The following is a 23,042-nucleotide window of genomic DNA, read 5'->3' as shown; positions in this document are numbered from 1 at the left end:
AATGTGTTTAAGCAACTGAGAAAAACTGCAAGTGCTAATTAGGAGTCGCTATCCTTTTGTCAAGTGCTGAAATGTTACCTTAGAATGGCTCATAATTGTAGTTAACCTAATGCTGCATTCCAGACAGTTCGGATATAATGACTATAATATAATATAATAGTTATAAGTAGAATATTAATAATATTTCCGGGTCCAATACATGGCTGGTTTTCGTGCACGTCAGCAAGTCATTGACAGAAGAGTTTATCCCTACTTTTCCCAGTCTTTGAAGCATATTTCCTTCTTTTATTCAGTTTTTTTTTTTGTTCAGTCATTTAATTTAGATGTGTATTTCTATTTTTTTCTGCCCTTTTTATTTATTTCATTTATAAATTCAATAAAACAAAAATATATAAATAAACGAGTAATAAAGTGTACAATAAAGTGCAATCAAAATCTTGAATTATAATCACATAGCACTTGAATAAAGTTACAGGTGTAATGTGCCGACTGTCCTGCAGGTGGCCTCATAACTCTGTCTTCTTTTAGGGCTTTACGAGCACTCGCAGATCTACGAAGATTTTTAAGTGCTACTTAAGTTACGATGGTTTTGGTATACGGTCCGCAAGTTTAAGATGAATGCGATGTACTTCGCCTTACGAAGCTTTTGGGAAACGCAGCCTGATCCATATTTAGTCTGAACGCGGTCTGCGCATGCGCGAATCACATGTTGCTGTGTTGTTATTGCCAGTCAGAGAAGGACAGAGCAGCGGCTGGATTAATGTTAGTCTCGGACTGGATGGCAGGATGACATGCTCAGATAACACGACCACACATGCATCACTGATTAAAGCCAATTGTCGCCGCAAGCGTGCGTTAAAGCTGTCGACGTCGCTTTGCGTGAATCCGTCCGGACGCGTTTAGTGCTCCAGAGATGGACTCGCATCTGTGGGATCAGCTCCAGGCTGGCAGCTCGGACGTGGACTGGTGTGAGGGGAATTATCTCATCTATCCAGGAATAGCGGAGTTTTATAACACGGTGCGTCGCTCTTCTTTGTTTAGTTGCAGTGTCACATTGTGTCGCGCGCGTTTGCGCGGCTGCTATTGAAGTATGGAAACTTCTTTTCTTCGCGCTTTTACCGATTTCTGTCTCTTTTCAGATAAGCAACGTGCTGTTCTTCGTCTTGCCTCCGATCCTCATGTGTTTGTTTCGTCAGTACGCCACACACTTCAACAGTGGCATCTATCTCATATGGGCTCTGCTGGTGGTTGTTGGTAAGTTTCTTCTCTCCAGCTGTTGTTTGACGGACCCCACAGTAACTTCTTGCGCAAGTATGCCGGAGGTCATGTTTTTCAGCACGCTAGGAAGGGGCAGTTTTGTGAAATCAGCTCTTCCTTCTTTTTGGGAATATTGCTGGTCTTCAGGAAATAGCTGAGCTGAGCAGGAAGGGCTACTGGAGGAAATATGTTGTTATCTCAGAGAAAATAAATTAATGTTAGCTGGGCGAAACTCTTTAATGTGTGAAGCCTGCATTAAAGAGCCATTCAGCCATTTGAACATAAATGTGTGTTGGAAGTGTGTGTACACATCCATCCTGTAATGATAAAAATCCACAGAGTGTTTTTTTTAAAAATCCCCTTTCTCAAATCAGTTTTGAGATTCCTGTCAGAATGACGTGTTTCTGTACAGGCCCCGCCCATGATAGTTGATTGACAAGGCCGTCACCTTAGACCCGCCCCCCCTGAGTGACCTCAGAGCCATCCGCCATTGTGTCGACTCCGAAGACAAGATGTCTCCGATTAAGCGATTGAGTTGTTTAGTTGTTGGATGTAATAATGAATATAGCAGTCTTCATTTACTCCCGACATCTGAGCTGCTGAAGATGCAGAGGATTAACGTTACTTTCGCTTTGAAGTGCATGTGCCGGTCCCCGATCTGCCTAAATGCGTCTATGTTCGCGCGAATCACTCGTGATCCAGCCTCACCTACAGAAGAAGTGAGTATAAGTGTTTTTATGAATCTTTGCAAATCGCCTTTCTTAATAATGTGCTAGTTAGCAAGTTTCGCGGCTGAAGTTTAGTCTGCTCGTCACTCCACGGAAGAAAGGGGCGGGGTCAGCAGAGCTCATTAGCATTTAAATCAACATGGACTAGAATGGCTCGTTGAAAACAGAGCTGATTTTGACCGGGTAAAGAAGGTGTTTTTACACTACCATTGAGAAATTTTAACGAAAGTATGTTATAGACTTTTCATTAAGACCCTAAAGAATCATATCAATTTGTGGAAAATGGGCATCCGATGACCTCTTTAAATACATTCAGTTATAGTTTAAATTTTCTTAGTGATAAAAATCTACCTCAGTTTATGCTTAAAACTATAGGGAGCCCTTTTACATTATAAGGTTAGGCTACAATTAGGCCTAACAACAACTTAACCCAAACTTAAATGTAATTGCTATTTATTTTTAAATAGATGATTAACACTAAACTTTAAAAGTAAATAAATAAATTGTATGCAAACTGCACACAATGCAGTTTTTAAATTAACTTATAAATAATACAATTTCTAGGCTATTTGTTAAAATATATTCAGTTACACACTGGCTGTCATAGCATGTTTCATAACAGATTGATTTAAACATACATTAAATAATTAAGACTAACAGGTTGGTGTAACATTTTGTGAAATGCTCCACTCTAGACTTCATTTCTCTAGTGAACTAACGAGCTGTGGACACTGATGACTTGCTGAGGTAAATGCAATGCTACGTGACATTTTATTTCCACGCTGTTTTGTTGATGTCTTTCCGTGGTTGAAACCAAGGGCGTAGTTTTGGTTTGAACATTGGGGGGGGGTTGAAGTGGCCATCATTGGAATATCTGAAGTCACTCATCATTAGAACCCATTGGCTCTCGCTTCTGACTTGTACTTGCTCTTATGAAAAAGTTCTGTAGCATTTGTTATAATCAGGCTAGCCTATTAATCATTACCAGGCCAATAATGACTTTTTTTATTTTATTAATCTATATTGCATTTGTTATGAGAAATAACAGCCTTTAGAAACAATAGCTACAACATGCCACAGTTGTAATATAAATCTTTAGGGAAAAATCTATTCCCTTAACAGATTATCTATTATAAATTCTACAAGTTAGACTAAATTTACCACAATAAATAAGCCTACAGTAAAAAAACAAATGTACTTGCTAGTTTTGGTTATTGGGGGGGGTTACCCCACACACACACACACACACACAAACTACGCCCCAGGTGGAAACACTGATTGAGCAATTACATGAGGCATGAGATGATCAGTCATGTTTATTTGCATTAAAACTAGTAGTACAGAGGAATCACTCGCGCTCCGCTCTGAACCAGAGCTGATCGCGGCCGCTCGAGTCAATGCTTGTGTTTATACCAGCACGTTTCTGAACCGTCCCAGAAGCGGCTCTCCAAGGCATTTATACAGCGATCTGTCATGCCACATCAAAGACTGTCAAAACGCCATTTATTATTTGAATTTCCTGGAAGAAAAACTAAATACTGTATTCGTTCGGACCGGTACACATGCGTACCGAAGCCAAAGACCCGTACTGAAATACATGTACCGTTACACCCCTAAAATATATATATGTATGTATGTATGTGTGTCTGTGTAATTTTATATTATTTTTAATTTATTTTATTAAAGCAGTTCTCTCTCTCTCTCTCTCTCTCTCTCTCTATAAATATATTCATACATAATTTATTTCTACCTTTTAGATTTTTTTTTTTTTTTTTTTTTTTTCTCTCCTCAATTTATTTGGAATATCATGCATAAGATATCCCTGCTACCTGACAGGTTTCACAGGTATCGGTTTCCTGAGAAATCACACCTGTTTCTGGAAACACAAACAAGGGAGTGACCAGCCGATCAGAAACACTCTCTGCCTGTCAATCATTACATTCAGAGCAGCTGACATTGTGTTGGCTCTGCTCTGAATAACCACAAAATCACAAATGTGAAACTTCTGATGACCCAGGGTTAAAATGACCTTAACTCAGGCTTATAAAAGACAATAATCCTGGCTTAAGGACAGCATGAAAAGCTTCTCTCATTCATTGGACCCTTCGGTTCAGTTTACAGAAGGCCACACAGGCCACATTTCACTTACTCATCTGTAAGATGTGTTAATATTCACATGACCCAAGTGCATTCACAAGCCAAGCTTAGCATAGTTTAAACAATGCAGCTCTATGTCCCTCTCAGTTTTAGGTTTAGCAAAGCTTCTGTTCTCACGTTGGTGTCGCCTTCACTGCTTTGTGACAAACAGAGCTGTGCTTTTAGTAAGCTTCTTCCTTTCTACATACAATTTGGGGCATGATGATTCCTTCTCCTCCTTTAACAGCAAAGGTTAAGACAGTCGCTTGGGAAACTGGTCTGTGCAAAAGTGTGACTTCTTCCCAACAAACCGCTGGTGTATTTAAAGCTCACTGTGGAGCAGCATGGGAAAGTAGCCAGCTCAGCACAAACGCCACTCTTTACAAATGTCTTCTGAGTTTCTCCGCTCTAAAGGAAGCTGCTGACTTAACTAATCCGGGTGGGATTTTGAGTCAAAATCCTCTGTGCCATCATATAATATAGCGAGTTTAGTCAAAGTATTAGACACAGACACGGACGTTGAGGTGATGCAGCGCTGTTTGTGGTGATGGATGCATGTTTTAAGAACACTTTGAAGACTTAAACTGGGATATAATTAGCAAAATAGTGTTTGCTATTGAATAAATAGTGTCTCAAATATTGGCACAAAAAATATAATCTTCTAAGAATACATTTCAGAGAGTTTAACCAACTAGATTTAAGAAATTGTGAGTGGTTCTTGACTGTGCTGAACAAATAGGTGTTTTTCTTCTGGTTTATCATGCTTCTGTCATCCACTCGTGATAGTAAAGCTATTATTAGATAGTAAAGTTATTATTCATGTTTGTGACTCATGCAGCAAACGTGCTGAAGCATAATAGTTAGTGGTTTGTTGCTTTAGGAAACACTACTGATAATTTCAGGCTCTGTGTACCAAAATTAAAGTAAGAAAAACATTATGTATGCTTTTTTTAAATGTACAATCAGTGTAAACCAAATTTCATTTAACCAACCCAGTTATTTAATTTTTTGTATTTAAGTCGAACACATCTCTTTACTCTCGCCTGTCACGTGACAGAGAGTAATCGCAGCCTCTGTGGTTGAAAAATCACGTTTTTTCATATCGCGATATCGCAAATGCAATTAATCGCTCAGACCTAGTATTTATGAACAATTATATAATAATAATAATGCCTTATAACTGTAAAATTACAATAGTAATATTTAGGGCTGTTTTAATTTCTTTTTCAAATGTTGAAACATCAGACTTTTATTTTGACAGAATACCACAAAGCTTCTCTTTTGTCGATAAGTGCTTCTCATTCCAAGTATGGGAAGATGGTTAGTGCATGTTGCATTTCCAAATGCACATTAATGTGACCCAAATTAATCATACAGCCCTAGCAGTAGGCTTAAAACAATGCAGATTGCTGTGTGTTATTGCTGTAATAATGTTATAATTCAGTTTGCATGTGATCCTGCTGTTCTGCTTCAGGTATCGGCTCCACTTATTTCCATGCGACGCTGAGCTTCCTGGGGCAGATGCTGGACGAGCTGGCCATACTGTGGGTGCTCATGTGTGCCATCGGCATGTGGTTTCCCAAGAGATACCTGCCCAAGATATTCCGCAGAGACAGGTGCGCTCGCATATCCACACGCAAACACATTCGGATCAAAATGTACTTGTGGTTACTAGAGGTGCACAAAACTGTCAGTTCGGTACGTACCTCGGTTTTGACATCACGGTTCGGTACAGAAAAATCTAAACATAAAATTGCTTTTTTTATATTAAACAGTGGTTTACTGAACACATTGCGCTTTCTTTAAATGCATGTAATTACAATTAACATTTTCTCAGGGATAAAAATCTACCAGCTTCTGCTCTAAACTATAGGGAGCCCTTTCACATCCTACTACTAGGTTACAGTTAACAACAGAGTCCAAACTTAAATTCAATAACTATTTATTTTTATATAATAATCAACACTAAACTTAAAAAAAAAAAATTATGCAAAAATGTAAATTGCACATAATGACGTTTTTAAATTAACTTCTAATTTATAAAAATGTCTATTTGTTGTTGAAATAAATTAATTAACACCGTGGCTGTCATAACTTCGAGAAATGCTCCTCACTTCATTTCTCTGGTGAACTAACGAGCTGTGGACACGGAGTATTGCAGAGGCATTTTGTTTACAAGATGTTTTATTGACGTCTTTCCACAGTTGAAACAGATTGTGCGATTACTTGAGGCATGACATGTTCATTTGTGTTTATTTCACGTTAAAACTAGTAGTAAAGAGGAAGGGATGATCGCGCTGCCGTTTCAACTGAGGACGTTTATACAGCGATCGGTCTCGCCGCATTAAAAGATGACTTATCAAAAGGAACATGTGTACCGAACTGAAAGACCCATACTGAAAATTTTCTGTACGAATATATGTAGCATTAAGGCTGATTTATACTCGACGCATCCGCAAGTTCGCTTGGGTGCGTGCGGCAAATATGATGTCATTGCGGTGTTGGCAGAAGTTCACTTTGAGTGTGTGCGACGTCGTTTCATGTGGCGGTTTGCACTGCATTTTTTTGTAACTTTACGCGCAGCTCCGTTTCCGAAGATGCACGAGTTCTGGGCGATTCTAGCCGGACATGCATGTCTGTGCAGGCATTTGTGTGAAACCGAAGCGGTTTAATAAAGCAATAAGCCCAAGAAGCCGTGGTTTACGGTGAATTTATAACAGCTAAGGGGCGTTATTAGGCACGACGCGAAGCGGCGCTTCACGGTGCTTATTGCTTTTATAAAACGGTTATTCCATATACTTAGTAAGGTTTCACAAAATAAAACAGAGCAAATAAGTGTAATGATATTAATAAAAACAGTATTCTTCCACCAAACAATGTAGTTCCTCAGAAACAGTTGTGGTTGGAACAAAGTGGTTGCCAAGCAACACACAAAGTAAGTAAAGGTGTGGGCTTGTAGTAATTTACAACGGCTTCGTACGTGGCTCAACCAATCAGAATTAAGGACCGGAACTATCCGTTTGATAAGGTGAAGTTCAAACTCCATCAGGTGCTTTTTGACACTTTGACGGAAAACAAAACTTAGTTGTTTGTCCAAGGCTTTTTAATTGAAGTACGTTTTATTGTATAAAAATAGAATTAATGGAGACACTATTTATACACTATTTGCTTAAAGTTGTCGTGTTTGATGCGCAATAAAACCAAATCATAAAGTGTACATAAAGAATTACTTCAACTCATTCATCACGCGAGTCTTGTACCGGTAAATGACGACTTCTCACTGTGATTCCCGATGGATTTAGAGGACAATTACTCTTCTCTTGTTTACTCCTTTCATCTTCCGCTGTTTCCTTCCCACGTCACTAGATCGAGGTTCAAAATGGTCATCGGCGTCCTCTCAGGGATCACCACCTGTCTGGCCTTCATCAAGCCAGCGATAAACTCCATCTCTCTCATGACACTGGGCATCCCGTGCACCGCTCTTCTCATCACCGAGCTAAAGAGGTCAGAGCTCCTGTGCAAACACATGCACTTCAGTCCTCTAGTGCAGTTATCGCATTACGTATTTATTCCTGTGCATGTTTGATTTAAATCACAGCGACAGCTCACTCTAAATAGATGTCTGTCTCTATATGGCAATGCTCCTGTAATCTAAATTTAATACTAAATGTAATGTTTAGGAAATCTTATGGTTTCCAACCTCAATGTAGAACTAAGTAAAACTAGCTGTGCCTAAAGTTAACTTATCTCTCATGTTTTGTGTGGCTTGATGAGGAGAGGCATAAAAGAGTGCTTATGGAAATAATATGCTTTAAAAGAATATACTCGAGTGCAACCTGAATGTTTTCAGACACTTAAATGCAGTTCAGTAAAAATGTATTATAGTTTAAGTTTATATTGCATGCAATTAGCTGAACTTTAAGAGTGATTTTGACCCACTTAAGTAGGACTTTATATGTAATTGTCTTTGAAATATGGTTAAAGTGCTGCTGAATGCACTGACAAGCATTTATGGTAAACTAAAATATACTTTAATTGTATGTCATGTATTTAAATATACTTGTAATTACACATTTGTAATGATCAAGTTGCAATTTTGTACATTTAAAACATTAACTTTAAACACAGTTAAAATTATAATCAAGTACTTTGTGCTTTAATATGCTGGTCAACACATCAAAATCAGTGCACTTCTTTAAAATATTACAAAAGATTATTAAAATATGATTTAAATGTACTTTTAAAGTAAAATTTGGTAACTTTATTTTAAGGTATTTTTCTTGCGTTGCATGTACTTACTATTATAATAACAATAAATTATGAATAATTGCATGCAATTAACCTTAAGCCGAACCCGAATTCTAGTAAGTACATGTAGTTAATTAATATTACTCAGTACTTAAATGTATAATTACACCGTGACAAGGACACCTTAAAATAAAGTGTAACCTAAAATTTAATTTGACATTATTGCAAAGTGCATTTTTTTAAAAGTGTACTTAAAACGTGTTAAGAAACAGTCATGAAAGCGTCTCTTAAGTCACTTAAGTGGCCTTTTATTTCATTAATATTATATAATCTACAAGTACAGTTTGTGTATAGGAAGTACACATAGTTTCGAACTGTCAATTAAACGTATGGCATTTAATGATGGATGAGCCTTTCTCTCAAGAAACTCTTGTAAGTAGTTTTAAGTCGTGTAGACGAGTAAAGAAAACTAGGCAGACAGTGTGTTCGTCTTGAAACACAACATTACTCTCATACTTTCTGTGCTCAATGACAGTCAGTGTGACGTTTGTTCTTTAGCACACATGCTTAAAATCCTCTGATGTCAGGAAACCTGTCCCATGAGCTCTCCAGATGTGCATAGTGTAGAGGGGCGCTGAAACAGCCAGGGCTGGTGGCGTGTGATGAGGCGCACCTGATGTGAATAGAGCCTCATCACAGCCGCTGTTTAAATGCCGAGCGCGCCTCTCCTCGGGAGACCGGTCTCTTCCCCGTGCGTGCACGCTGGTGTCCTCGTGGGTCCAGGAAGGGAGCGTTGAGAGGATTCCCGCACCGCCAAAGATCGAGCTGCCGGACCCGCAGTCCGGATAGAGCCGAGCACCCGTGAGACGGCTGACGGGCCAGGATGCTGGGCCGTCGAATCCCCCGGAAGTGCCGAGGACGGACGTTGGACGAAGCCACACAGGAGAAGCCGCCGCCACTCGCGCCCCGGCCCCGAGAGGGGAGCGCGTGCTGCCACGGACCCTGGACCCTTCCCTTCCGAACACTGCCTCCTTTCACGAACCCTGCAGCACGACAAGGACACTAGATCCCCTGTTTATTTTGGACACTTTTACCCCCTTTTGGAGATTTTCTTTGATTATTTTGTTTAATAAAAACCTCTCCGAGGCTTGACGCCACACCCACTGTGTCTGTCGTTTGCTCCTCCCGCCACAATATATACCTACACAGTGCCCTCCAAAAGTATTGGAACAGTAAAGACAAAATTGTTCTGTTGGCTGTGGAGTCAAGACATTTACATATGATTAAAAATTAATATGAGACAAAACTACAGAATGTCACATTTTATTATTAGCCGTTTCAACACAGATGTTTTACCAAATAAAAAGAACAGCACTTTTAGAGTTCATCCCACTCATTGATGTAAGCATAAGTATTGGGACAGAACATAAGGCAGATATAAAAGATTAAAAGCTATTATTTAGTTGCAGATCCCTTGCACACAATCACAGCAGTGAGTCTGTGACCCATAGACATCACCAGACTCTTGCTCTCATCCTTTGAAATACTTTTCCCAGCCTTTAATGCAGCCAATCCCAATTCCAGCCTTCACTCCGCACAGAAATATGTCAACAACTAGACTTTATCGTTATTATCGTGGGGGGAATTTTTACCGGTATATCGCAAACGATAAGATATCGCCCTTTTGTCTTTACTGTTCCAATACTTATGGAGGGCACTGTATATATGAATGCTTGCTGTGTTAAGATTGTGTTATTAATGTCAAGAAACTTCAGAAATACAGGGATAACAACAGGACATTTCCATGCAGTAATAATGTGTACAAATGTGTAATTGCAAATATACTCAAATTAAGTTTTAAGAGAAATTACATTAACGTATATTTTAGTTTATTATAAATGCTTGTCAGTACATTCAGCAGCACTTTAAACATATTTCAAAAAGACAATAGAAGTAATTATGAAATAACACGGAGAGATGTACTTAAGTGGGTCAAAAACACTCTAAAGCTCAGCTAATTACATTTAATCTGTTTAAACTATAAAACATTTAGATTTAATTGCAATTAAGTGCAATCGCACGTTTTAATGTATATTATTTCCATAATAAGTATTCTGTTTAAAAGAACCTGATGTACTTCCTGTTCACAAGGAACTGACAAATTACAAACGCTTTTAGAGCAAAACAAGGCTTTTTCTTGCTCAATTTGTCGGAGGAACAGTTTGCACTTCTTGTAGTGTTTCACTTCCTGTCTTTCTTTCTCTGTCTCTCTCTCTCTGTCTCTCTCGCTCTTTCTGTCTCTCTCTCTCTCTCTCTCTCTCTCTCTCTCTCTGTCTCTCTCTCTCTCTCTCTGTCTCTCTCTCTCTCTCTCTGTCTCTCTCTGTCTCTCTCTCTCTCTCTGCCTCTCTCTCTCTCTCTGTCTCTCTCTGTCTCTGTCTCTCTCTCACTCTTTCTCTTCCTCCTCCGCCAGCCCTCTTTGTTTATAACCAACACAGCAGCTACATCATTGTTTTCATCCCTCAAATGACTTGACATTTTTATTATAGAGTACATTTTAAAAGTTTTCATTGGGCAATAATCAATAGTATTTTAAGTATTATTTATACTCTATACAATTACAGTATTAATATTCTGAATTAGCTTTTTTATATTTTCTTTTTTTTCCCTCTTTTTGAGTTGTAGTAATCTTATTATGTGTTTTAATCATCGTTATTACTTTTATATATATTTCTGTACAACATTTATTTATTTTTATTTTAGTTAGTGGACAAGACAACATTTATATTTTTTTAAACATTTTATTTACGTGTTTCCAAGTAATATTTGTATTTTATATTTTTATATAAAAAAATAAGTGTGTGTGTGTAGGTGTGATAACCTGCGTGTGTTTAAGCTGGGTCTGCTCTCGGGTCTGTGGTGGACTCTGGCGCTCGTGTGCTGGATCAGTGATCGCATATTCTGTGAGATGTGGTCATCTGTCAACTTCCCGTATCTACACTGTGCCTGGTAATCAAGTGCACTCATCATACAGCATCTAGTCAGCAGTCAGCATTGGCAACACATTAGTTTTAATACAATACCCATTCAATGTACTTCTACTACTGGGCAGGGTTTCCCAAACTGAGGTTCGTGAGTTGCTAAAATAACACTGCCATTAACTGTGAATGTGACATTAAATTATTGAAATCTTAACTTGCAGGGGTCCATTCAAGTGTTATATTTTTAGTAAAGTACATATTTTATGCGATTCCGCTCAAGTTTGTAAATTCCTGCTATAGAATTATTACAGTTTCTAATCCAGTTAAATCTGAACACACTTTTAATAAAGCTATACATATCATTCCATGTTTTTTTTTTTTCATCCCGAAGTATCATTTTAGTCCTTTTTTTCAATTATTTGAATACTTTTTCCACATTGAAAAGGATAATTTGCCTTAATTCTGACAGGTTAAGCATTAAATTATAAACATTGTGTCTCATTGCTGTACAAAGTTTCTGTATATTCACATTTGTGAGATAATATCCATTGCAAAAATGTCAGTAATTGCTTGTTTTTTGATTATTGTTCTATTATTTGCTCTACATGTTCCCTCTTTATCTGTCTGTTCAGGCATATCCTCATCTGCCTGGCGTCCTATCTGGGATGTGTGTGCTTTGCTTATTTTGATGCGGCAACGGAGGCTCCAGAGCAGGGGCCCGTGCTCAAATTCTGGCCCAGCGAGAAATGGGCTTTTATCGGGGTGCCATACGTCACTCTTCTGTGTGTGCACAGGAAGCCCTCTATTAAGGTGACTTAGTCTGTGCTTCCTAAGGGGTCTGACTACACTTCAATGCACTTTGTAATGGACTTTCACACAAAGGAGAATCCTGGTTTTGCATGTGCATTTTGTTTTTGGGGAAGGATGATGGCAAATCAGTGTTATTCATCTGAGTATTTAGTAGCTTAACAGCACAAAATCAGCTTTGTTTACTTTGGGGAAAAAGTGTGACGCAGGATTTCATGGTATAATGTTATATGATTTCACTGACGGTCAAAAGTGTGGAATAATTGCAATTTTTTTTTATATGATTTTGAAAGAAGTCTCTTCTGCTCACCAAAGCTTGATATTTGTGAAATATTATTGCTTAATATTTTTGTGTACACCATGATGCACAACCATTCAGAGATTTAGGGCAATTAAAAACAGGGTTCCTACGGGGTTTGGAAAAGTATGGGAAAAAAGAAAGCAGAGTTTGGAAAAATATTTGTTTCCAGACTTCTCCCCCTATTTATTTTTTTAATAGAAAATTAAGAATTTAATGAAAATAAACCTGAAAATTCATTGTACAAGAAGTGTGTTTTCATGGCAGCTGTCAAATATGCACTTTTTTTATTACGCAAAATGCAGGTTATAAGCATTTTGGGTTTCTTCTCACAGTGTTCTTAGCACCGTATTACATAACCTCAAGGACTTTAGCAAAAATAAAAAGTACACAGACTATTTTGTGTGCACGAGAAACCCTTAAACTTAGCATATAGGACAATGCACACTGAGGCTCATATTGTGCCATCAGCCCATTTCGCTGTGTGGTTTCTTGGCCTCCACAGAGTATGCGTTAAAGAGACCTAAGCATACTGTCCTAATGAAAGCCAAATTCAAAACACTTCTTACAGTACCAGTCTTTTTTTTATAGACCCTTGAACTTGGCAAATTTTGTCATCAGCCCATTTTGTGTCATGGTTTCCGCACCGCCACAGAGGATGTGTTAAATAAGACATTATGCATAATGCAATAAGAAAAGCCAAATTTTGAGCAAGTAGATCTGTTAATTAATGTGCATCCATGCTCTCGTTTTATTCACAATCATGCACAAAGGAGATAGGTTATATAAAACTAGAAATTGTAATGCATAAGCATGCAAAAAAAATTCCTATGCGCATGTGAATAGTTTCTCGAGGGCACAAAAAAGTTTCTTGTGTGCATGTAAAAGTCTGTATTTTTTTATATTTGAGGAACTCTGTAGGTTGTCACTTCGAGAAAATAAATGGGGAAAAAACCCCCTGAGAAAATACAAAGCTGAAAATAATGCTCCATTAACCATTTACTTTTAATTTTTTTTTTAATTACTGATAATAACTGAGCAGTAAATCAGTATATTAGAATGATTTCTGAAGATCATGTGACACTGAAGACTGCAGTAATGATGCTGAAAATACAGCTTTGATCACAGAAATAAATTACATTTTACAATGTATTAAAGTAGAGTACAGTTATATTAAATTGTAATATTTACTGTAAATCTGATCAAGAATAAGAGACCTCTTTCAAAAACATTTTAAAAAATTGTAAGCGATCTAAACCTTTAATTGGTAGTTCACATATTAAAACAAAAAAACGAAGGGGACTTTTAAAATACATGTCCACACCTGCAATTGAGCCCGAAATCAAATTTGAGGATAGCGTTTATTTGTTTATTAAAATTGTGAAAAATCTGATTTAATCTGCACCTGTAATGAGGCAGATGAGTGTTATATTAACACAAAGCTTGTTGTTTCACAGTAGTACTACTAGTTGCCTTTTTTGACAACAATGTATACATTTAAAATGAAAAGGTGCACCAAGTGATTTTTCATTGACTAACATAAGAAAGGTGTTGGACTTTATGTTGGTGTGAACGCGGCAAAGGTTCACTATTCGCATGCATTTATTCCATAACGTTCATTCAAAACAATTTATTTTGATATGGAGGATTTTCATCTCATGTAAAGGTACATCATTTTAAGTACCATTCATTTATTTTAAGTGGGAAAATTACTTGGTGCACTTTTTTTGTGAGTAGTTATAGGACACACAATCATCTCCACCGTCAGGGAAAAACATGGGGTTATTTACCCCGGTGCATCTCATCCGTGGGCCTGATACCTCTATATTGAGTAATGATGTCTATATTTAACGCAGCATAAACTGGATGCCAGATAATCTAAACGATGTTGCACTACTGTGAAATGAATTTGACTGATTTTAAAACACTGCATGACTGCTGAACTGAATGGACAGGAAATCTCCCTCGAGAAAGAAAGTTTGTCCTTTTCTGAATGTCTTCACACAAAAAATTTGATATCTATATTTAGCCTAACAATTTTTTTCCTTTATTTCTACACTTAGTCTGACTTTTTGCAGTTTGTATCTTCATTTGTCAAAGAATAAATTGCCGTTGATTATTTGATCATTGCAAAACAGAACAGTGATTTATCCAAATACCAAAAACCTTATGTACAGTATGCAATAAAAACACAGATTCAGCTGTGGTTTGTACACAAGTGACACATTCATGCTGCTTTCTACCTATGCCACAAAAAGAGAAACTGAACATCACCTCAGTTTCTTAATGCTTCGCCACTCATCCAGAGCTGTAGTTTTCTAAAGCAGTGTGATTTTGTATTTTTGTGTAACTTTCTGCTCATGCAATGCACAATATGTACTGTAAGCCAAATGCAATGGCTATAACATATGTGTGTGAGAGAGTGTGTGTGTGTGTACTTGTTTTTGCTACATTGTGGGGACCAATAGTCCCCACAAGGACAGTAAACCTGAAATTTGTGAGGGAAAAATGATTACAAATAGTAAATGATGTTTATCTGAAAGTGAAACAATGCAAACAGGTTTTCTGTAAGGGGTAGATTTAGAGAATATAAATTCCAGTATAAAAGTAATAGAAGTCTGTGGAAAGTCCCCGCAATTCACAGAAACAAATGTGCAAGTGTGTGTGTTTTCTGTCTCTGTCTCCCGAGACCCAAATGCAACACAGGGACCAAATATACAAAGACTGTTTATTTTGTGACTTGTAACCGATTAATAATTTTGTAACTACCACTAAATAATGGTTTTGTAACCAAATGAGTTTGACTGTATTTTTACACCTTATTTAATAAAAACATGCTGCAAATGAACGTTTGAACAGTGCATGATGTCTTTTTTAACATGTTCAACAAGCACCTAACCCTTCTAAAACGCTTTCTAACATTTCTAAACGCATTGATACTATGGTGGAAAGGTGAGATTGTTGTGAACGGCTGCATAGCATGGGTTTATATTTGTAGGAGACACTTTCTAGCCTGTACTGTTGTATAACATGCTATATCTCACCAAAGACCTATTTAAGCAATATTTGTAATACGTTAAGTTCTTATACATTGTCAAAATGCAAAAATATTTAAATGAATAGTTCACCTAAACATTTTAATTTGCTGAAAATGTTCTCGCCCGCAGGGTGTCCAAGATGTAAATGGGTTTGTTTCTTAATCAGATTTGGAGAAATGTAGCATTGCATCAGTGTCTCACCAGTGGATGCTCAGCAGTGAATGGGTGCCGTCAGAATGAGAGTCCAAACAGCTGATAAAAACAATCCACAAGCATTCCACACCCTCCAGACCATCAGTTAATATCTTATGACGTGAAAAGCTGTGTGTAAGAACAAAATCCATCATGAAGACTAACTTCAAATAGGAGTCCTCCATCCCTAATAATGCTTTATCCAGTGGAAAAGTCATCTTGTCTGAATCAGGAGAGAAATCTGCACCGATCAAGCAGTGAATACAAGCCAAAACAGTCCAAAAACAAATGTTGGTGTCTTCTGGTGTGAGCGACAGAAGCAGCAAAATAATGGATTTTGGACTCATTTTGGCCAGAAGCAGCAGTTTAAAGGCTAAAACATCTTGATGGATTGTGATGTTTTTAATCAGCTGTTTGGACTCTCATTCTGACGGCACCCATTCACTGCAGAGCATCCACTGGTGAGCAAGTGATGGAAAGATCCATTTCTCCAAATCTGACAAAGAAACAAACTCTTCTACATCTTGGATGATCGGAGGAGGGGTAAAGTTTTAGCAGTTTTTTTTTTTCCCCCAATTAGTTCTAGGTGAACTATTCCTTTAAATAGGAAAAAATGTGTACACGTTGAAATATTAAAACTCAAAGCATACATGTCAGAAAAGTTTAATATTTTTCAGCTGCCATATAAAATACAGTCTCTTATGCAATTCCAGTGTTTTGTAGTACAATAAAATTATACATGTGCAAAACAAAAAATTAAATCTCAATACGACAAAGACATAAAAATAAAGTGCACCACGCTATTGTAACAACAGAAATTACACAGTTAAAAAAATAAAATAAATAAATTTAAAACTAAAAGCACCAAAAACTACAACATCTAAATCAACTGCTACATTATGAAAATGATCACATTAAGCTGGAGCATGATGCATTATGAGGATGTTTTTCTCTGAAGTCTCTCCCACACGCCGGCTCTGTGTTCAGCCGTCAGGCAGGGCTTAAGGAGCATCTCGATGCTCTCCGCTCTTCTTCTGAAACGCTCTCGGTCTCTGGCACCCTGCATCCAACAGGAGCCGTCCCTTGCGGCCCGGCTGGCGAAACTCCAAGCCACCAGGGGGCGCACAATCACCTCATCACTGAAACACACCTGCAAAAACACAAAACACAGGCCTGTTATCAGAGGAGCACACAAGGGAGTTTCTGTTCAAACCCTAACCTTACACATGTTAGTCATGCAGCATGAGTCACGCGTCACATGACATCCTGAGTCACAGAAAGTCGTTTGAATACACCAGAAGTCAGCTGTTGTCATGCGAGGATGATTTGGTGTTTTTAGCCTTATAGCAACTATAATCTGCTTACAAAACCATGACAAATTCACATTCACGGACTTATGAACATTTTATTTCTGGCCTGTTGCTCAATCTTGCATCACTTTTGCCAAGAGCTTATCTTTTGTAAAAAAATTATGTATAATTCACAATACCAAAAATAGCCGATTTATTATTTTACTAACGTTTATTGACTTGTTACTATTAACTTATAATTGTATCCAATTTAAGTAATCAATTCAAAGAATACTGTTGTAAATATTAATTCATCAGTTTGTTTTGTCTGTACATATAAAAGATTGTTTCCATCAGTGCTGTTATTGTTAGCCAGAACAGAAATGATTAAAAACCATGTTAATTAAAATAAAGCTGAAATAAAAGCAAATATAAAAAAAAAAAAAAAACTAATTATAAATGCTGCCTAGAATTATGTATAATTTAGAATATTATAAATAGGTGTTTATGGTTGTTATTTTATTACCGTTTATTTACATTTCACCATCTATATTGTTTAATTTATATTAAATACTGTTGTATATAATAGTACTTATTAAATTTTTGGTTTCGGATTGTCTTCTCTATACATATGAAAATTTGTTTTGTCAGTGTTATTGTGAACCAAAATGATTAAAAGTCGTTTTTTCAAAATGAAAAAAAACAAAATCTGAGGTACTAAAATAACAAAACAGACTTAACAAAACTAAAATAAAAATCTAAATGATAATATATGATAACGTAATAATATAATGAAAATTAGTGCTGTCAAACAATTAATTGCAAATATTTACATGTATATATTCATATAAATTATCATATATATAAATGAGTTTAATATATAAAAGTAACATTTTTCTTAAGTGTATACACACACATGCATTTATACATAAATATACACAGCACACACGCATATATTATGTGAACAAAAACTTTAATTTTGGATGCGATTAATCGTTTGACAGCACTAATGAAAATACAAATAATAAAAATAAACATTTACCTTCTTCCCACCCTCCTTTGAGTCTGGTTTTGGATTTGGCTCGCACTCTTCTGGTCTTGTCGCTGGTGGAGGTTGAGTTTGCTGGTTCTGCTTTGAGTTTGTTCTGGAGCCGATGGACGAGCAGAAGCTCAGAGGATTGTAGGGGTCACCGCTGTTGAGAAACGATTCCCAAAGCTCAAGACTCTCTGCTGAGGTCTCAGAGTCTCCATCATCCTCATCAGACCATTCAGAATCCTCGTCCTCTGGCTCACAGTCCTCTTCATCTTCCTCCTCGGTTTCCTCATCAGACTCCCATTCTGAGAGCCTGGCTTCATCATCTTCCTCTTCATCCGAGTCGATCACTGACGATTCCCGCTCATCAGCAGCAGACTCGACGTCATCAAGCTCCATAACGATCTCTGGATCCTTCATTTCTGAAGCTCCATCGCTGATTTGACATCCAGGCCTCTCCAAGGCCTCCAGGCCACTCTTCTTTAACTCGCCGGTCATGGTCATGTTTTTTCCCACACAAATGAAGAAAAACATCTTGGAGCTGAGGAGCTCGGTCACACTCATACAGAAGTTGACGACCTGCCACAGATGGACTCTGATCTTCATGATGGACGTTCTGTGATAATGAGTGAGAGGCAGATCTTCATTCACTCCGGACAAAGACTCAGGACTCATCTTGGATTGCATCAGAGCTTTCTGAGGTAAACCGCACTGATACAGCAGTGGATGATGTGGAGAAATGGTGAATGGTGCCATAATCACACTCAATCTGTAAAAAAAAAAAAAATGCAGTTAAAAAAAAAAATAATAATCAATATTTTTGATGTGACCCTGGAGCACAAAACCGGTCTTAAGTCGCTGGGGTATATTTGTAGCAATAGCCAACAATACATTGTATGGCTCAAAATGATCCATTTTTCTTTTATGCCAAAAATTAGGATATGAAGTAAAAAAAAAAAATCATGTTCCATGAAGATTTCCTACTGTAAATCTCAAAACTTAATTTTTGTTTAGTAATATGCATTGCTAAGGACTAAATTTGAACAACTTTAAAGGCGATTTTCACAATATATTTTTATTTCTTTGCACCCTCAGATTCCAGATTTTCAAATAGTTGTATCTCAGCCAAATATTGTCCTATCATAAACCATACATCAATAGAAATATTATTTATCTCAATGTATATATCAATTTCATAAAATTGACCCTTATGACTGGTATTGTGGTCCAGGGTCAGATATAGCCATTAAAACCACTGAAAGCTTCTCAATCACTCAGAAGAGGTGTGACTGCATTGTTGCTACAACACACTATGACCAGTGTTGGGAATTACGTAATTTAATTACAAAATAAAAGTCACTGTAATCAGTAACAGTTACTGAGAAAAAAAAAAAAAAAAAAAAAAAAAAAAAGTGTAATTAAATTAGTTACTTATGAAAATGTTAACGATTACAAAGGAGGTTACATCTTAATATATTCACACACATAGGTTTGATTGATTTTTCATAAATTGCATCGACTGCTCTTAAATACGAGAAATTTAGAAAAAAAACTCGAAATTTTTAAAGTAATCAGTTACATTAATAAAGTACGTTACATGAAATATTTACACTACTTATTGCATTTTTAATAGGGTAAACTGTAACCTAATACATTTATTATAACCTAATATTTGTTGTTATAATATAATTATATATTTAAGTACTGAGCTTTCATTATGGGCTGTTTACTGACAACAACACCACCTGCGGTTGCCATGGTAATACCATGTTTGCTGTACTTAAATTATGATTTTTGGACATATTAGCCTGTGTTTAACTAAACTACTCGACGAATTACTCGTACATCGACTACAAATATTTCAGTTTTCAATACATGTCGACTGTTTATTGATAAACTCAAAGATATCCTTACCTTTGTTTGTTTGTTCAGCCTGTCGCATGGCAGTCGCTCCAGTGACGGTTTGGTTTTCCAATGTTGCTAACGTACTCAAAAACACTGTTTGAGCAATAAGTCGTCTTCAACTCAGACATATACTCCATGGTCGCTTTGTTCATAAACATGTCGCGCTCGGGTCGTGTTTCATGTATTTCATTCTTCTGTGCTGTAAATAGAAATGCCGTTGTGAGTGACGGCCAGCGTTTATATAGGATGCGAAGGGGGCGGGGCTTGCGTGCTTTGCGTGCTGGAAATCACGTAGCGCGTTTCGTTACGTTTCCAGAAACTCCAAGAGCGTCTGGTTGAGGCCGGATTGCATCATGTCTAAATATGGAAAGCGAAGACTAGAACACAACTGTAAACAAAAACAAGGGGAGTTTCTTAGCTACGACATTTTCATTTTAAAGTAAAATCACCAGAGAAATGGAAAACACTGAAGACGCCTGGTGCATGCGACTATAAAACAACACTTTATTACACCATAAAATCTATTAATAACCTGTATATCATCAAGAGAGGTTAAAGTATCTCATGACTAATAATGTTGTGTTGTAATATAAGTATCCAGAATATTTTATTTTGAATTTTAGTACTTCATACTATATGGAAATGAAATATTTATATTGTATTTATTTTTATATGTGTGTGGCTGTACATATACACATGTAGTTGTTTTTTTGGTGTTTGGCTTAGTGTTATATTAGAAGTATTATTATACTCATACCTTTTGTTGTTTTAATATTTATAATTATTTTTAGCTTATTTTTTGTTTTCATTTAATTGTTTAGTATTGAAATGTTATATGCATTTGTCAATTTTTATTTAATTTCTTTATTTTCTTAAGTGTGTGTATATAGTATTTACAGAGTTTTGACTTTTAGTTTTAGTTCTGCTAGTGTCTGCTAAATGACTAAAAGTAAAAGTAAGTGTTGACAGAGAACATACAAACTCCATCAGGGTAACATGATATTACAATAACAATGCAAGCTTTTTTTTATACTAATATATATTTTTTTTTTCATAAGACATGTTTATAAAAACTACTTAAATGTCCTAATTGAACTATTGCCTAATCCTGGTTTAACCTACGCCCTGTCTGTGAAACCAGGCCATAAAGTGTATGACATCTTCCAGCTCCTTAATAAATATCAGAATGGGAAGGAACCATAGAATACTTCAGAGCTGGTGGAACACAAGAAATAGGGAATAACAGTGCAACCGTAATGTGGCATACACTGCTCATAACAAAAATAAGATGAATCATATCAAATAGGGAATCCTGAGAACATTCTTTTGCAGTTTTGCACTATAAATTATAAGGTGACTCTATCTATCTATCCATCCATCCATCCATATTAAAAAGTGTCAGCTAAAAACAAGCACACAGCATCAGCTGATTCATAAACGCTGTTGACCTATTTTAGACATTTCAGTGACGTTCATGTAAACCCCAAGGAAAGGGTTAACAGGCAATGTGATTATCCCATCTTGTGATCCCATTTCCAGCTATGAAAGAAGGTATTTTATTTGTGCAGAAAGGCTCGTATGTGCACTCACTGCTTCAGTACAGACACTGCTGGAGCTGCAAACCCTGGTAAGTGTTACGGTTCTGACCTACAATGCCAAATGCAGAATTCTTGTTACTGTATAAAAATGTTACTTAGACTTTTAAAAATATGAAAAAGATTCAAAAGTTTAAAACTCTGTGGAATAGAAAGGTTCCATGGATGTTAAAGACAGAGTGTTCTTCATAGTGGAAAATTATTAAAATATTTTCACCAAAAATAAAACACTTTTCAGACCTGTTCACTTAAAGGTTCTATGGGGAACCAAAAATGGTTCTTTTATGGCATTGATGTGTAAATATGTAATGTACATATGTCAGTAAGGTTTCATTGAAATGACTGCTCTTTTCTGTAATCCTGATCCACTTTAGTTTCACATCATGCTGTCTCTTTCTGAAGTGTCCAATGTGATCTTTCATGTGCACTGAATGAATCATGCTTTCTCTTTCAACTCTTTGTGATCTTCCGTGGTGAATTCCTTTTCTACATTTGCGTTTTGGGGAAATTCTGATGAATACCATACAGTTGATTTCTGAAGAAAAAATACTTAAGACATATTAAAGTGTGACCCAGATTTTAAAAGCACCACCTGATATTTATTTGAATAATGTAACCTATTAATAATGTATTAATACAATTCAATGGCCTTGGTGTTGTGTTACTTTATTTGGCTGCAACCATATGAAATATCAGTTTATTCTGATGGTACACTGAGTCATAATAAGGTCAATGTTTTCTGTTTCTTTCCTGCGAAATTCAGCGAAAAGGGCGGATTGCTTTACGGCGGTAACAAATGCACATATAAGATGTTAATCATTGGGAGATACCAAGGTCTGCGGCAAACACAATAACCAACAGGTTTGGGCCCTTTTTCAAAGGGATGTTGTCTCTAGACCTCCTATTGTAGCTTTCTGGAGTAGCTGTGTTGATGGTTTGATTTGGCATAAAATCTGGAAATTTCCTCATAAATATTTAATCACAAATAAAGTAAATTTCTTTCAAACAGAAAGAATACATACAGAAACCTTTTTTTTTTCATTTATTTTGTTGTCCTTACTCGGCCAGTTTTTGGTCATTTGTTAGAGATCATATCATGCCCAGCTTTCAACTTTGTTTTGAAAATGTTTTTTTTTTTTCACTTACTAATGTCATTCCATATGATTAATTTATTACTAGTGCTGTCAAACGATTAATCGCATACAAAATAAGAGTTTTTGTTTACATAATATATGTATGTGTTCTGTGTATATTTATTAAGTATATATAAATACACACACATACAGTATATATTTAGAAAATATTTATGTATATTTACATGTCTATATTTATATTAATATAATTTATATTTAAATAAATATATTTAATATATAAACCTAACATATTTTTCTATAATATATACATGCATGTGTGTGTATTTACATATACAGGACACATACATATATTATGTAAACAAAAACTTTTATTTTGGATGCGATTAATCGCGATTAATCATTTGACAGCACTATTTATTACTTTTGCTGGCAAAGTTTAGTGTA

At 36.4% G+C, this 23,042-nt stretch overlaps 2 protein-coding genes across 3 annotated transcripts; one reads left to right on the top strand and one right to left on the bottom strand.

Annotated features, from left to right (window-relative positions):
* Positions 1–491: 491 nt before the first annotated feature.
* On the top strand, positions 492–15,298 carry acer2 (alkaline ceramidase 2). Of its 2 annotated transcripts, none has more exons than XM_079436362.1 (6): positions 492–1,018; positions 1,140–1,254; positions 5,596–5,737; positions 7,488–7,625; positions 11,238–11,375; positions 11,980–15,298. In XM_079436362.1, the coding sequence occupies exons 1-6, from the start codon at positions 914–916 to the stop codon at positions 12,164–12,166; spliced, it is 825 nt and encodes a 274-aa protein (XP_079292488.1). In that variant the 5' UTR covers positions 492–913; the 3' UTR covers positions 12,167–15,298. The 2 variants fall into 2 exon arrangements, with proteins under 2 accessions (XP_079292488.1, XP_079292489.1); XM_079436363.1 differs by having other exon boundaries at positions 700–1,018; positions 11,263–11,375; positions 11,980–13,454.
* A 1,033-nt stretch (positions 15,299–16,331) lies between these two features.
* LOC306881956 (uncharacterized protein) lies at positions 16,332–20,125 on the bottom strand. The gene is made up of 3 exons (XM_079436351.1): positions 19,919–20,125; positions 18,014–18,773; positions 16,332–16,832 (listed from the first exon to the last, which is right to left on the bottom strand). The coding sequence occupies exons 2-3, from the start codon at positions 18,758–18,760 to the stop codon at positions 16,617–16,619; spliced, it is 963 nt and encodes a 320-aa protein (XP_079292477.1). The 5' UTR covers positions 18,761–18,773; positions 19,919–20,125; the 3' UTR covers positions 16,332–16,616.
* Positions 20,126–23,042: the final 2,917 nt, after the last annotated feature.

Source organism: Barbus barbus, assembly GCF_936440315.1.
Source record: "Barbus barbus genome assembly, chromosome: 2".
NCBI lineage: Eukaryota > Metazoa > Chordata > Actinopteri > Cypriniformes > Cyprinidae > Barbus > Barbus barbus.
Note: the sequence above shows the minus strand (reverse complement) of the source record. Positions and strands in the feature narration are given on the sequence as shown.

What these genes read in the sequence shown, in the direction of transcription:
- acer2 (XM_079436362.1), top strand. Translation starts at nt 914, where the DNA reads ATGGACTCGCATCTGTGGGATCAGCTCCAGGCTGGCAGCTCGGACGTG. An exon ending in CTCATCACCGAGCTAAAGAG is followed by an intron (nt 7,626 to 11,237) that starts GTCAGAGCTCCT and finishes GTGTGTGTGTAG; the next exon opens with GTGTGATAACCTGCGTGTGT. An exon ending in CCGTATCTACACTGTGCCTG is followed by an intron (nt 11,376 to 11,979) that starts GTAATCAAGTGC and finishes CTGTCTGTTCAG; the next exon opens with GCATATCCTCATCTGCCTGG.
- LOC306881956 (XM_079436351.1), bottom strand. Translation starts at nt 18,760, where the DNA reads ATGGCACCATTCACCATTTCTCCACATCATCCACTGCTGTATCAGTGC. An exon ending in CAAAGGAGGGTGGGAAGAAG is followed by an intron (nt 16,833 to 18,013) that starts GTAAATGTTTAT and finishes GTGTTTTTGCAG; the next exon opens with GTGTGTTTCAGTGATGAGGT.